Source organism: Sminthopsis crassicaudata, chromosome 6 (assembly GCF_048593235.1).
Source record: "Sminthopsis crassicaudata isolate SCR6 chromosome 6, ASM4859323v1, whole genome shotgun sequence".
In the NCBI taxonomy this organism is placed as follows: Eukaryota; Metazoa; Chordata; class Mammalia; order Dasyuromorphia; family Dasyuridae; genus Sminthopsis; species Sminthopsis crassicaudata.
The window spans coordinates 162,466,613-162,482,576 of NC_133622.1; the positions used below are offsets into that span (position 1 = coordinate 162,466,613).

Sequence of the window (15,964 nt, forward strand, 5' to 3'; positions counted from 1 at the left end):
TTGCATTCCTATGAATTTGAGTCAATTCTCTATATATTTTAGAAATGAGGCCTTTATCAGAACTCTTAGATGTAAATTTTTCCCCCAGTTTACTGCTTCCCTTCTAATTGTCTGCATTGGTTTTGTTTGTACAAAAACTTTTTAACTTAATATAATCAAAATTATCAATATTACATTCTATAATGCACTGTAGTTCTTCTTTGGCCACAGATTCTTTCCTTTTCCACAGATCTAAGAGGTAGACTAACATTTGTTCTTCTAATTTGCTTATAGTATCATTCTATGTCTAAATCATGAACCCATTTTGAACTTATCTTGGTAAAGGTTGTACTGGTTTGGATCATCTCATTGTTGAAGAGAACCACATCCATCAGAATTGATCATTGTATAACCTTGTTGCTGCATCAGGGAAAAATTATTATGTACATAATAGTTATCACAAGTATGGATTTGAAAGCTTTTTAATTTCCTTTAGGTAGGTTACAGTTGATTGTGAATTCTCTAATCACAGAATTAAATGGAAGCATTACTGTATTTAAAAGCTGAAACATTATTTATATTATTAAAAGAAGCAATCGAACTTCAGTTTGTAGTCATATTAACATTGTCCAAATCTTATATAAAACCCTAAAATCTTTATTGCAATAAAATTTATACTTCATCATACATTGATATTTATGTTATATCTATATAGTGCTAATATTACTGCAAACAACTGAGAAGTGAACAGTTTGATAAGGTGGTACTGTGTGTGTGTATGTATGTGTCTCTTTTGTATTTATTTTACATGATACCAAATAACTGGCTTGATTTTTAAATTTAATTCTCTTTGAATATTGATTGGCTCAACCAAATTGATCAGTTGTTTGGCTTTATGCATCTACAATCTTTAATTCATTTGGTTTATAATACATTGAATATATTAATAGCATGGATTATTGTTTTTTCCCATATGAATGTCTTTCAGGTCAGCCTTGCCCAAATTAATGAGACCAGATGAAAAAGAACAAAACAGGATAGGAGTTAAAGATTGGAATAAACAAGAATTTAAAAATTAGAAAATTTTCTATTAGAATTAGAATAATAAAATTTTTTCTCTATGTTTGCTCTGTTGTTGACTACATTTCCCTGCCAAACTTGCAATAAATAAGGCCTCAAAGAATTATGCAGCTTAGCCAGCAAGCTAACAGCCAAGCTGTCAGTCCACAGACAGAAGGTTCTCCTAACAATTCATCCCTGGTTTCCACTTTGTTTCCACCACCTGGATATAAAAAAAAGGTGGAATGGAAAATTTTCCTCTAAAAATTGTAATTTTGGGTTCATATACTCCTTCCAATTTCTATTTCCTTTATTCAAAAGTAGTGATCATGAACACCATCATATGTAGGAATGTTAAGGTTTGTTTGTCAGAAAAAAAATATAACATAGTTTAGGACTCACCCAATCATGTGTGCTTATATTATATGATCATGTGTAAGCTTTTGTTTAACTCATTACCATATTTACTCTTATAATTCTAAATTCTTTTTAAAAAATCAGATTTATGTGGCAGAGAAGATATAGTATTAGACTCTGAGTCAAGAAAACTCAAGTTCAAATCCTGCATCAGATTACAGCTTTGTGATCCATGGGAAATCAATTAATCCTTCTGCCTCAGTTTCTTCATTTGCAAAAATGAGAGTTATAGTAGCACCTCCTTAAGATAATATGTATAAAGTGTTTTGAAAATCTTTAAAACCTACATGAATATTAGTTCATATTATATCTTCATTAATTAATAAAACTACCTCTCTCACTAGTACAGGACTCTCTTTTAATTAGTGAAGATCAGTGCCCTGTACCTGTAGGAGTGATGGAGCACAGTTGGCAAGAAAGAGGAGAGGTCTGACATATTCAGTTTCTCTAAGTCTAGTGTGTAACTTTGGGCTCTTTTGGCTTCTAATTTCAAGTGAAAAAAATAAAAATGATAATGATAACTAACATTTATATAACATTTGCTATGTGCCAGGCACTATGCTAAAAAGGGCATTTTCATTATACAATGCTAATGTCACTTCATGTTGCTAAAGGGAGAATAAGACTTGGTAAGAAGTAGACACAAGAGGAGTTGGCAATATCTCCACATTCTTGTCCCCAGATTGCTACACTAGAAATTTGGGGGAATTTCCATTTGGGTGCGATCTGGTGACAGTCTCTAAGCTAAGTTACTTTGCTCTCAATGGGAAAGCTCTTTCACTCTGAATGTCTGGCATATATTCTCCTATGTATGCTTTATTTGGTTTCTGTTTTGCTATCAGCTTAGATAAAAAGGTTTCTTTGCCAGTTGGTATGTATGTTTGTTAGTGGAATTGGTTATTTGATGGGAAGAGAGTCAAACCTTGTACATAAAGTTCAGGGTCTCCTTTTTTCATTAATGAATAGTGATTTGACAAAAGGGAAAAGGATCTATTTGTATGGAATTATTGGGGAATGGCTGAACAAATTGTGCTATGTGATTGTGATGGAATACTATTATGCTATAAGAAGTGATGACAAAGAAAAAAATGATGAGCAGAATACTGTTAGAAAAACCTGGAAAGACTTGCATGAGCTGATGCAAAGAGAAATATGCTATGTGCAAAATAACAGCAATATTGTAAGATAACCAATTGTAAATGACTTAGCTATTCTCAGCAATACAATGATCCAAGACAACTCTGAAGGACTTATGATGAAAAATGCTATCTATTCCCAGACAAAAAAATTAATGGTCTCTTAATGCAGATTGAAGCATGCTTCTTTTAGGGTTGTTTTTTTGTGTGTGTGTTGTTATTGTTGGGTTTTGGTCTATGTTTTCTTTCACAATAAATCTAATGTGGAAATTGTTGTTTGTCCTTTTTCTTGAAGAGGACCACAATATCAAGAACCATGACAAATCAAATTGGAATTAAGTAAGGGAGGGCAAATATGTTTTGCATGTCTGCACATGTCTGCACCTATGTCAAACTGCTTGCCTTCTCAGTGAAGGGGGTGGAGAGGGAGGAAACGAGAGAATTTCAAACTCAAAGTTTTTCAAATGAATGCTAAAAATTATTTTTCCATGTAATTGGGGAAAAATAAAATACTAAAGAAATTTTAACAGAAAAAACTTTTAAAAATTTAGTTTGATTCTAAATCCCCTAGATTAATCATATTTAATATTTAGTTTGAGTCTAAGCCTCCTAGATTAATAAATATTAAGATAATAATATTTAAGAAATATTTGAGATAGATATAAATTTAGTCTGGTACCCCCTCACTTTGAGGAGAGGAAAGTGAGCAAACTTGTAGTCTTAACATTCTATTTTCCTTCCTGAGAGGAATGAAATCTCCCTTGGATAAAGATTTGTGTAATGGGAGTGGGGGTGACAGAAGAAGCTAAAGATTTCTATTCAGCATCTCTCTGACACTCTGACCCACATCTCACTTCTAGAATGTTTCCACCATTCATTTCTCAGAATCATAACCAAAGTCTCTCAAAAAATCTTTTATTTATTTACAATACAAGATTAAATTTGGTTCTCTCAAAAAATGCTCTCTTTCTCTTTCCTTTCACAGTCTCTCTTCAGCTATGACAGAAACCTCTCTAGAATGACAGTTAAATTAAATCTTTTCACAGACTCTAATAGAATGACAATTAAATTCAGTCTCTAATTTCCTTCCAGGCTTCTCAAGCAATGTCCATTAAAAAAAATCATTTCAAGATTTCATTTCTTTTTAAAGAAATGGTAACAGTATCTACAGTTTCTGTGAAAGAAGTTAATAAATATGGTATGAAAACAACAATAAAACAGAATTTACTACCAACAGACTTTTGTAATAAATATAGGAATGTTGACTGAGTAGGTTGAGAACACCGACTTTGGCTCCTCACTTTATCTTTGTTCTGACTCAAATTCATTTGCAACTAAACCAGAGAGGATCCTGGGATTATCTAGGAATATCTAACTCTAAATTAGATACTTATCTGTCATAGGAGGCTATGATCGATGTCCAAACATTAGGGCTGAAAAAGGTAGATTTAATCTTAACCAGAAGTAAGATTTAATCTTACTCTACCTGGGAGAATGTAGTATCTGTGGCTAAAGAACCATTAGGCAGGCTCTAAGCACTATTCTGTAGAGCTTTTGAAGCTAAAATGGCTTAGTTGGCCTTGAAGAGATGAGCCTAGAAGATAGTGGCAAGTAACAAAGATTAACAGAGACTAAATGTCCTCTCCTTCCCATTCCCCACAACTACCATATATCTCTCAACTGTGACCAGCAAGAACAAATAAGAACTACAACAATAGAGAATTAAGCCCAGTGAAAGTTATATAACATCATCAGAAGACATCATTGGAAGTGTGAATTGGGAGAGAGTGCTCCAAGTTTATGGGAAAAATGTTCCATTTCAAATCTTCTTACTATATCATATACTTCATCAAATACCTTTTCTTTGAACTAATTTTAAGTTTTGAGTAGAGCAAAAATGAATACACTAGTGGGAGTTTATATGCAGTCATTTCAGGGAGTGTATTCCTGTAGAGTAATTTAAACCTTACATGAGTTATTCTGGGATCCCCATATGTGAGTAGGAGAATATCCTTGTGCTATATCAAATTAATTTTGATTACAGCAAGACAGAATTCCAGAGTACAAATTATACATATAAAAAAGTAGGTAAAAGTATACTTAATAATTGGAGGGGTTACCTAAGTAGGCAATAAACCCAAGTAGGGTTTATTTGTTTAAATATCTTCCTCAAGTAAAAGATTGATGTTGTAACATTTCCCTAGTAACAAAAGCATTTGTTTCACTCCTTGACCTGGATTCTCCTCAGCCTCGTCCAAGGTTAAAAATGTAAAATCATTTGCATATATTTCATAAATTTATCTCAAATTGGCTTATTACTCTGTTTCCCTACAGAACCCTGAGAAAAATCTCCAAATATAGCTCATTCTTCATTTCCCTCAAAATTCATATCTCCTTCCCTACTTCATGTGACACCAAAGGAAAATATACTCCCATTATAGTTTAGAGTATTTTTACTAAAAGGAAGTAGAATTTAAAAAATACAATATTAAACACACTAAATGATACATGTTGCTTAGGTAAAAGGCAAGACATTTATTTGCTCTCTGGGAAAGCAACAAGCACCTCTGTGGAAAACTTGAACTCACGTTCCAAAGCTGACTAATATTTCTGAGGTCACAGGAAACAGATGACTATCCTTCATTTCTTCCTAAACCACAGTCATAAGAGGAAGAATATGCTTTCTACTTACCACAGCCCTAGTAGCTTGTTGGGATGTTCATCTGAGGATTCAGAGCCAGGAGTTCTCCTCTTCCAGGGATGACCAATGATTGATGAACATAGTGCCTCTGACTTCTTCCCTGGCCAGTCTTCTGCAGGTCTTACTAGTGCCTCTTAAACATTCAGTAAACTGATTCCTGGATACTGAGAGATCACTATCCTTTAGGCACTGAACTTCCTTTTCTCCCTCCCCAGTCTATTCCATCTTTTTTAAGTCTGGCTACTGGCTTTCTGCTTAGGAGGTTTCTTCCTTTGTCTTGGTTCTTATAAATTGATTCATTCAGTGAATTTTTAAAGTCTCGGCCCAAAGTAATAATCTTACATTTTATAGTGTTAGGAACTTTTGCTCGAACTATACAGACCAATATGAATTATGGAGACCCCATGGATCACTGTGGAGAAAAGAACTGCCTGTTCTAATGGGTACCACATGGAGTTATAAAGCACCAATAACTTGAAGCCATTGATGCCACCTAGTTAGCTTACAAACAATTTAATTGTCTTTTTCAGATCTCTCTATATATTGCCTAATAACTACTTTATACCTTGAATGTTTGTATTGGAGTCAGGGATATTACCCACTTTGAGATAACAAGGTATACCATGATTATTTTTTGGAGATTTTTCTGGAGAACTTGAGCTAAAGAGCAAAATTTACCTTTTTGGTCAGGTCCCCAAGGTGAGAGTCTTGGAATCTTTTCTGAATCGATGAGTTATAATGGGGAGAGGGTGGTAGTGATTAGAGCCAGTTTAACCAATTTTTTTTTTTTTTTTTTACCAATTCATAAAAGCATTTGTTAAATTTGCAGTGTGAGCATTTGCCTTTGAAATTTGCAAGTGCCTCAAATTAGGGCTTGATTTATTGTTTTGTTGGTTATCAAGACTTTCTTAAGTAGTGAAAATGTTAATAATATAAATTTATTTTAAAAGTGTGTCAGGGTGCACTTTTTTTTTTTTCCCTTTCCCCACTTTCAAATTGATTACTAAGCATTTACCAGAACATCCCTGGTTATAATTACCTATATCAGAGCTGGAAAGGACATTAGAGTTTACATGTATTTTATCAAAAATTGCTTCTGTAATAACCCCAAGAAATAGTTAGTGTTTCCCCAAAGAAACTTAAACTTGGTAAGAAGAGTTAAGTGTTTTCTTCTTTCTTTCTTATTTATCTTCAACCAATCAACCTACAAGCATTTACTAAATAGCAGGTTCTTAATATTATATGATATGGTAATGTAATACTACATAATATATTTATTATATCATAGGTATCATAGAAGTACCAGTTAAACTTCTGACATTCAAAGACCAAAAAAATGAAAATTTCCCTCCTCTCACCAAGCTTACATTCTATTAGAGAAAACTCTGTCTCTATCTCTGTCTGTCTCTCTCTTTTACATACACACATACATATAAATACATATACTTGCATTTATAAATCTATGCTTTAGAAAAACATAGGCAGAATAAATATAAAAAAATTTTTAAATTTCTGTGGCATTTTATTTTCCCAATTACATATAGAAATAATTTTCAGCATTACTTTTTGTAATATTCACCTTTCTTCAAGAAAGAGAATGTCTATATTGCAAACAACAGAGAGGTGCTTAATAAAAAAAAAATCAAAAAGAATTTGCAAAGGGATTCTTGAGTTTCCCTCTTTTGGAGGAATTTTAGGGCATGCAATTCTTCTTTTCCTTTCTCTAAACCTTTTGAAATGTGTTCTTTCCATCACTGAAGATGCACAATTCCAAACTGTGTTTGGCTTTTCTATCTTTTCTATCTTTATCACATTTTAATACAGAATGATTTCTTCTCTCTTGGGTTCCCATAATTTCTACTTTAACAATTAGTTTTTCCTTACTAGTCAGATTCAAGACTAGGATGTCTTTTGTTCCATAAATACAGCTTGTTCTTTTGACCTGCTATCTTCTGGAAACAATTCTATACTTAGTGGCATGTTGTTATTTCAGAGACTCTCTTGAACTTCCTCAGTCTTTCATCATAGTTAATACCAGAGAATTTTTACTAAGGAAAGAGCACTGGCTCTGAAGTTCAAGAATCCTGCCTCTTCCATTCAAACCATGCCCAAAGGACTATAAAATTGTGCATACTCTTTTATTCAGCAGTGTCAATGTTAAGAGATCATAAAACAGGGGAAAGGGCCCAAATGGACAAAAATGTTTGTAGCAGTTCTTTTTAATGGTGGCAAAGAATAGGAAATTGAGTGAATGCCCATCAGTTGAGGAATGGCTGAATAAATTATGGTAGATATGAATGTAATGAAATATTATTGTTCTATAAGAAATGATGAACAGGCTGATTTCCTGGAAAGGCCTGGAAAGACTTACATGAACTGATGCTAAGTGAAATGAGCAGAACCAGGAGAACATTTTATGTAACAAGATTATGTGACGATCAATTATGATAGACTTAGATCTTCTCAGCAATGTGATACTCCTAGATAATTCCAAAAAGATAGATGAGATAGAAAATATCAAATGCATCCAAAAAAAGAAATATGGAGACTGAATGTGCATAGAAGCATATTTTTTGTTTGCTTGCTTTTTTCTTTCTCATGGGTTTTACCCTTTTCTTTGGATTTTTCTTTCATCACATGACAAATATGGAAATATGTTTTAAATGATTGTACATGTACAATCTATATCAGATTGTACATTGGAAGAGAGAGAGGGGAAAATTTCAGGAACTCAAAATCTTATCAAAATGAATGTTGAAAACTGTATTTACATATAATTGGAAAAATAAAATATTATTGAGGAAATAAAGAAAGGGAAAAAGAAAGCACATTAAAAAAATTATTTTTAAAAAAGGAAAAAAATGAATCTGAGAAGTTACCTGCAAAATGAGCGCAGGGATCTAGGAGGCTTCTGTGGTCTCTTCTAGGTCCCCCTATATCTGTGAAACTATGATGGGAGGGGGGTGGGAGGGAGAGAGAGGAATGTGTATAGCTAAAATACACACACACACACATATAAAAAACACTTTAAATTTTACAAACTTAAGTTCTTTATAATATTTTATTTGATAAATTTTACACATATTGTAGGAATTTCTAGTTCCTTGGTTTCTTTTTTCTGCTTTGTCCCTATTTCATTTATTCTCCTTCCTACTAGCTTGTATTTTTGCTTCTGAATGTGCCCAAACTAGCCATTCCATTCTCTCCCTATTCCTAGCCATTTTCACTTCTACTGCCAAAATGACTGATATTCCTAAAGCATGGGTCTGATCATGTCATTTTGTCATTCAATAAGTTCTAGTGGCTCACCATTGCCTTTAAAATAAAATATATCTTCTTCTGACATCTAAAGCCATGTTTTTGTAAAGCCTAATGAACCACATGCATTGGCAAATTCTGGAATAATTTTATTTGTGGTGAGTGTTTTTTGAATTTTTAAAATAATATTTTATTTTTGTAACAATTTTTGTAAAAACAATTTTAACATTTATTATTATTTTTTAATTTTGAGTTCCAAATTCTCTCCCTTTTTTTTCTCTCTCTTTTCTGCAGCATGAGATAATAATCAATCTGATGTGGATCATGTAAAACATATTTGTATATTAGTCATTTTGTGAGGAAAAACTCAAAAAATAAAGAAAATGAAAAATAGTACGTGCTTCAGTTTGTATTCAGACTCCATCAGCTCTTTTTCTGGAGGTGTATAACTTTTTTTTCATCATGAATCCTTTGGGATTGTCTTAGAACATTGTATTATTGAGAACAGCTAAGTCCTTCACAGTTGATCATCTTACAATACTGCTGTTACTATATACAATGTTGTCCTGGATCTGTTTGATGCTGTTCAAGTGGTCTCCTGGTCACTGTCTCTAGAGATAGAGTGTGACAAAAGGAGGCCTTTTGTCATAAAATGCAGAGATTCTCCCTGGGAGAATACTGTTGGAGTGACAGCCCAAACCTGGTCTGGGTGTCCACTATCTTTAGAGAGAGAGAGTGAGACAAAAATAAGGCCTTTTGTCAAAGAATGCAGGTATTCTCCCTAGGAGAATACTGTTCCAACACCTCAAAACCCCACTTGGTTCTGAATGTCCAGATATTTGGGATTCCTGGTCAGGGAACCATAAATATGATGCGGTTTGAGTGATCTAGATTCCTGGTGGTCTAGAGGTTAGTGGCTATAAAAGAGTTGTTAAGAATACCCTTTATTTTAGATTTTAGGAGTGAAAGAATTCACTCATTCTTGAATTATTAGTTGCAAAATGAACATTTTTGTTGGATAGAAATCAGTTTACCAAGAGACTGACTTCTATAGTGGCAGATCTATGGGAAAATGGAGTTTTGCACTGAGAATTCAGTTCTCAGTGGACAGAAGGATCCTGATAGCTGAGTGAGCTATCTAGGCCCATCTGCAAAGGATCTTCGTTCATGGAAGCTACTATATTGGGTGTCTTGGTGGGAATCAGGTTAGACCCAGTGCGGGCTGGGATAGCCCGGATCTCCTATTGGAATTAACAACACTTCAAAAGGGTGCTTTTTGACCAGAATTCCTTATTGAATCAAAGGCCCTGGCATCCTGGAAAAATAACTTATCTGGGGAGGATCTGCCTTCCTCAGGAGGGGCTGAGAATCTGAAAGGGATCATAGATCAACAGGAAATACAGTTTCTTAAAGGACCACAACCTGCTTCATGTTCACTTTGCATCAGTTCATGTAAGTCTTTCTAGTTTTTCTGAAATCATCTTGCTCATTTTTTATAGCAACAACTTTCCAGTATTCCATTACAATTATAGACCACGATTTGTTCAATCATTCTCCAATTGAAGGATATCCCTTTAATTTCCAGGTCTTTGCCACCACAAAAAGAGCTGCTTTAATATATCAAGTGTTCTTAATCTAAAGTCACTGACACTCAGAGTTCACATACAGATATCAGAAAGTTTGTGAACATGGATGGGAAAAACTACATCTTAATTTCTTTCTTTCTTTCTTTTTTTTTTTTTTTTTTTTTTCCTGAGGCTGGGGTTAAGTGACTTGCCCAGGGTCACACAGCTAGGAAGTATTAAGTGTCTGAGACCAGATTTGAACTCGAGTCCTCCTGAATTCAAGGCTGGTGCTTTTTCCACTGTGCCACCTAGCTGCCCCTACATCTTAATTTCAATATAATTTGTTTCCCTTTAATCCAGTGAGAGTGGCAGTTGAGAGAGAGTACTATTAAAACATGTATTGCATACACACACCCACACACCCACACTCTCTTTCTCTCTCTTCTCTCTTTCTCTTCTCTTTCTGTCTCTGTCTCTGTCTCTCTCTGTCTCTCTATCTCTCTGTCTCTGTCTCTGTCTGTCTCTGTCTCTCTTCTCTTCCTGTCTCTGTCTTTGTCTCTGTCTCTCTCTCATACATACATACACGAATAACTTAATTGCCAGATTTAAGTTTTTTCCCAATCCTCATCAATCTTGCTCTTTCTGCCACCTTTGACACTATTAATTCCCTCCTCCCTTTGGATACTCTTTTCTCTCTAGATTTCAGGACAATGCTCTCTCCCGTTTTCCCTACCTCCGTTAGACTATTCCTCTTCAGTTTCCATGGTTTGATCTTCCACTTAAGCACACCCAATAATTTTAGGTATTTCTCAAGGTTCAGACCTGGGCTCTTCTCTCTTTTTCCTCTAAATGCTTTCTAAGAACTTTCTTTTTATGAACTCCTATTGATTCAATGACCATCTCTGCAGATGACACCCAAATCTAGGTATCCAGCACTTTTCTTTCTCTAGATTTTCAATTCACATTATTCATTGTCTTTTGAATTCATTCCCCACCCCCACCTTTACTCTTCCATTCTAGTACAATTGTGGACATCACCAGCCTTTCAGGCTAGAATGTCATTTTAGACTCTTCACTCTAACAATACATTCAATCTTTTGCTAGTCTTTCCTACTTTCAATGGATCTCTCCTATAAATCCTTGTTTCTTCAATCATCCAGCCACGCCCTGGTTCAGGCCCTGATAACCTTTCGCCTGGAGACGAAAGACTTCTGGTCTTTCCCTCCAATGAGTCCTCCACTCATCTGCCGCGGTGATTCTCCCTAACACAGGTCTGCCTCGTCACTCTCTAGTGAGTCCCTGTTGCCTTCAGGATCAATACAAAGTCCTCTGACTGGCATTCAAAACTCTTTGTAACCTGGCACCTTCCACCTTTAAAAGTCTGTTACATCGTGCACTTTCCAAGTTCTATAATCCAGCTATATGGGCTATTTACATGGGCTATTTACTTATAATCCATCTCCAGTCTGCGTGTGTGGACTAGCTGCCTAGGCCCGAGCCATGGGATTCTCTTCCTCCTTATGTCCCTTAGATACCCTGCCTTACTTGAAGACTAAACTCAAATCCTACCTTATGCCTTCTCCTCTGAGGCTCTTTCATCTATTTTGTCTACGTCATTTTGTACCTCGTTTTTGTGTTTGTGCAAAAAATTAATATTTGGACCATGTGTAGTTAGGTGACTTTTTGGGAGCCTTCCTTTGTACGCCCCCCCCCCCCCCCCCCCCCCCCGTTACCGAGTCCTGGGACATGGAGAGCATTTCACAAACGCTTATGGGCTGATTGAAAAGGTGCGGGACTACTAGAACTCCCCGGTGCGGGCTCTTTGCGTTACACCCCACGGTCCGCACCGGATTGAAACTGTAACCGCTCGCGTTACAGACAAAATTGCTACATCTTTCCTTTCCCTGGCACGAATCAGCACATCTTTGCATCTGCCAAGATTACACTGTTGCAGCCGCAGGAGAGCCTCCAGCGCCCGCCCTATTTTAGGGGAGGACTAGCTACTGGGCTCCAGGCTTCTAGCCTCCAATGACGTCAAAGCCGCGGGAGCGCGCGGGCGAGAGAGAGCGTTCCAGAGGCCGGTTCCGGTTTTCTCCAGTCAGCGACGTGAGATATAGGGAGCGCGAGAACGGGCGCCAGGGTCGCCGCGATCTGCGCGTGCTCAGAAAAGGGAATGGGAGGAGAGGGGAAGGAAGGCGGGCCCACGACGAGAGACTCGGTGGTTGGTCGACGCCATACTAACGGGGATCCCTAGGCTTTCTGGCAGGGGTGAAACAATAAGAGTGGGCGGTGGTGAAGGGGGCGGGACCCCAGGGTTCCCTGTCGCTCAATGCCCGAGCCCGGCGCCGGAGTAGGAGGGGAGTCGGAGGGAGAGACACGCGTGCGCGCGCCCCGCAGGACAGCGCCCGAGACTCGCTCGGGGGTTTTTTGTTGCGTCGGGGAGGCCGGGCCGAGCGGAGTGAACGCGGACCGTCCGCCGCAGCCTTTTCTGTGAATCTGTTCCTCGGCTGGCCTCCGCCGCTGTTGGTTGGAGGTGTGTGTAAATGTCTGTGTGAGAAGGGAGGGGGGGAGCTGCTGGCGTGGTAGCCGGGAGAGAACAAACTGCTGGCGCACCGCGGCTCGAGGCAACCGTCTGGCGCGAGCCGCCGCAGGACATTGTTCTTGCCGGCGCCGCGGGCGCGCAGAGGGAGCCGGGGCCGGGCGCCGAGGTGAGGGCGGCTGGAGGGTGCCCAGGGCCTTCGGGGGAGAAAGCGGCGAGCGCAGACCTGGCCCCGGGGGGGGCTAGCGGGGGAGGGGGGATCTATTGCGGCCGGCACCGCCCTTCCCGGTGGTGGGGAGGGGAGGAAGGGGGGGGGAGGAGGAAGGCCGACGCGAGAGTCGAGGCCTTGGGGCACCATTGCTACGAGGCGAGACCTCGAGCCGGCCGAGGTGAAGACTCCGGCGTCACCCCCACCCCCCCGCCGGGTGCATCCATATTCCCCGGGGTGGGGGGAGGGGGAGAAGGGGGGGGTCTTCTTCCTTTCCTAGGCGGCCTCCCGTTGCAGGTGGGAGGCCTTTCTCCGCAGCCCCTCTTGGCGTTTACTGCTCAAAGGAAGGGAGCTCATCCTGGTCAAGCCTCCCATCTTCCACAGACCCGGAAACTGAGATGAAGGGATTTGAACCGGAGGTCTCGATTATTATGCCATTCTCCGCAAGCGTGAGGGGGAAAATTACTTGGGGGCGGGCGGAGATGTGGTTGATAGGCCTTCCCGATGCCTCTCGCTATTTGGATAAAAAATCGTGAAGCCCAATTTTCAATGGATTTTTTGGGGAGGTTGTTTTAAATGTTATATTTAGTGCTGAATCTTTTTAATATACAGGCTTTCTTGTTTTGTTATACGATGGGCACGTTCACTTTAGAACCCACCACTGTCTGGCTCCAACCTACCTCTGCGGCCATGTTTTATAATAGTCTCCTTTCCACGTCCCTGGTTCTGTATTCGATCATTAGCTAACCTCACTGCTAGCCATTTCAGATCGTGCTTCTTGTCTCCCTGTCCAAATAGGCTTCTTCCACACATGCCTTAGGGTCTGCTCTAGCATCATCTTCCGCTCTCCCCCAACTGGAAATAATTCCTTCCAGTAATCCCTCTCATCTCGCTGACTTTACCCGTGCATTTATGCTGTTTTAACTTGTATCACATCGAAACTTGTTATTTTTTACTTCCGTGTATCCAAACATATCTTAGATAAGTGTCTGGAGCTTGTCTTGTGGCATGGGTGGGGGGATGGGCAGGAGACAGCGGGGGCGCAGCCGCTGCTGGAGGTTCTTCATCTTTGTCTCTCTAGGGCCTTGCGTGAAATAGGTTTAATAAATGTCTGTTAAAATATAATTCAGTGGATGGATATTACGGTATGTATATACTGTTGAATAATAGAGTACTGATGATAAGAAGCTCTCCTGCAGTTCATCCAAGTGCAAGAATTGCATATACCTGGACCTTTATAATGCTGTACTTTGAAGGGACGAGGGCCTACTAAGCAAACCTTAACAGTTTGAAAATTCCTACCCAAGTCTATATTTGCCTCTTAATTTAGACTTCATTATGTGAACAAAATGACCTAGCTAAACATTCTGTGGGCCTTTGGGCATCTAATTTTAATTGAATTTTGACAAGATAACCTGAATTTGAATCCAAAAGGATGAAATAATTTTCTGACATCATATTTTGTTTCTTGAAATGACCGAGTATTTTCTTTCTGATTTCACTTAATTGTCTACTTTAACAATGCTTCATTAAGAATCTTTATAGGGGCAACTAGATGGCAAAGTGGATAGAGCACCAGCCCTGAAGTCAGGAAGACCTGAGTTCATATGTGGCTCAGACACTTAGTAATTCCTAGCTGTTTGACCCTTGGCAAGCCACTTAACCCCAATTGCCTCAGGAAAAAAAAAAAAGAATCTGTATAGCTAGTTGTCCAGAATGTAGTTTATTACCTGACATCTGCCATTGTTCAAGTGAAAACATAATTGAGAAGCTAATTTTTTTTTTTTTAATTATTAGTGGAATCAATGTTAGGGGTTATAGTTGAAAAACAAAGTATGGTAGAGTGCAATGCAGTTACATATTTTTTTAAACTTTGATTTCAGGCATCCTTAGTAGAGAAGGTAGATTTTTTTTTTGGGGGGGGACAATTTGAGCAATTGAGTAATACATTATTGTGATCAGATAACTTCCAATTTATGTTCTTTTTAATTGGTTAGCATTTATATAAAATTCAGAATATCCTTTTAAGCATTTTACTGATGCAAGTAATTCAAGCTTTATTAGCTTTCAAATATTTATATCTGATAACTTTACTTGCAAATGTAGCATTTCGTGCCTTAAAAAGACTCTCTCCTCCCACAACCTTTTGAGTTTTTTTTATTTTATCCTTTTTTTTTCATATGATTAAACTGAGATGTAACAGCTTTTGTCTTGCCCATAGGTTTGTCAAACTAGTAAGTGTTTTACAAATTCATTAAAGAATATGCTTTTTGGGTTTCTCTTTCTATCCTCCATTTATTTTTTTCCTTCAGCAAACATTTAGGAGTCAAAAACTATCCTCATGGAGCCATTTTAAAAAATTTCTCTTTTTTTACCTAATACAGTTTGTTCCTGTGAGTAAAAGGGAGGGAATATTTTAAAAACTAAAAGATGAATATCTTTTTATGAGGCATTTAGATATTCCTTAAAACCAAGCTTAATTGCCAACTTTCAATCCATTTTCCATTATTGGGTCAATGATTTTTTCTATAATTGAGTCAATAATAGCTGAAAACCTGTTTCTTGTTTCTACCATAGGATGCCAGTATTGGCCTACAAAATATTTAGTGATTATTGTTTCTTTTTGAATCTTTTAGTTAATTTGTGTTGCCCAGTTTGTTAATTATTTCATATATTTCAAGTCCCTTAAGAGAGAGGGTGTGATACATAATGTAGAAGTAGTCTCCAACTTTTCTGCTTGCTTAGTAGCTTGAAAGAAACTAGCTGTAGATAATTTGGACTCCAGTGAAGTTCTTAACCCTGTATATCCCCAAAGTTCTGTTGCCTCTGTCTCTTCTGTAAGCTGGTGAAAGTGGCTTGCCATCCCCCCAGAGTTGTTAAGATAATTATGTGAGAGATGGGAAAGCACTTTGGAAACAAGCTGTCGTAGGATTGTGTTGGCATTATTGTTTTAGTTATATTGATGTAATTCTAGATCTTTGATTGTGATCTTGATTTTTATCTGGTGAACAGCATCTTACTACCCTAGATATATTGCTCTCATAAGATTTTTGAGTCTGCTTATCACCTTTGATTATGGCTGAGAAATTTAGGACTTGGGAG

The 15,964-nt window shown here is 37.8% G+C and overlaps 1 protein-coding gene across 7 annotated transcripts in view; it reads left to right on the forward strand.

The window, feature by feature from the left end:
- Positions 1-12,393: 12,393 nt before the first annotated feature.
- G3BP2 (G3BP stress granule assembly factor 2) overlaps positions 12,394-15,964 on the forward strand; it is a 37,263-nt gene continuing 33,692 nt past the window's right edge. For 2 of the 7 annotated variants that reach the window (XM_074272765.1, XM_074272768.1), the window contains exon 1: positions 12,394-12,648. Coding sequence is in view for 3 of the 7 variants with exons in the window: in XM_074272767.1 (XP_074128868.1) it covers positions 13,261-13,281 (21 nt within the window). In the remaining 4 variants the exon portion in view is untranslated. Of the gene's footprint in view, positions 12,649-13,160; positions 13,282-15,964 lie in introns of those variants that run through there. The other 5 variants (XM_074272766.1, XM_074272769.1, XM_074272767.1 and 2 more) reach the window with 3 other exon arrangements.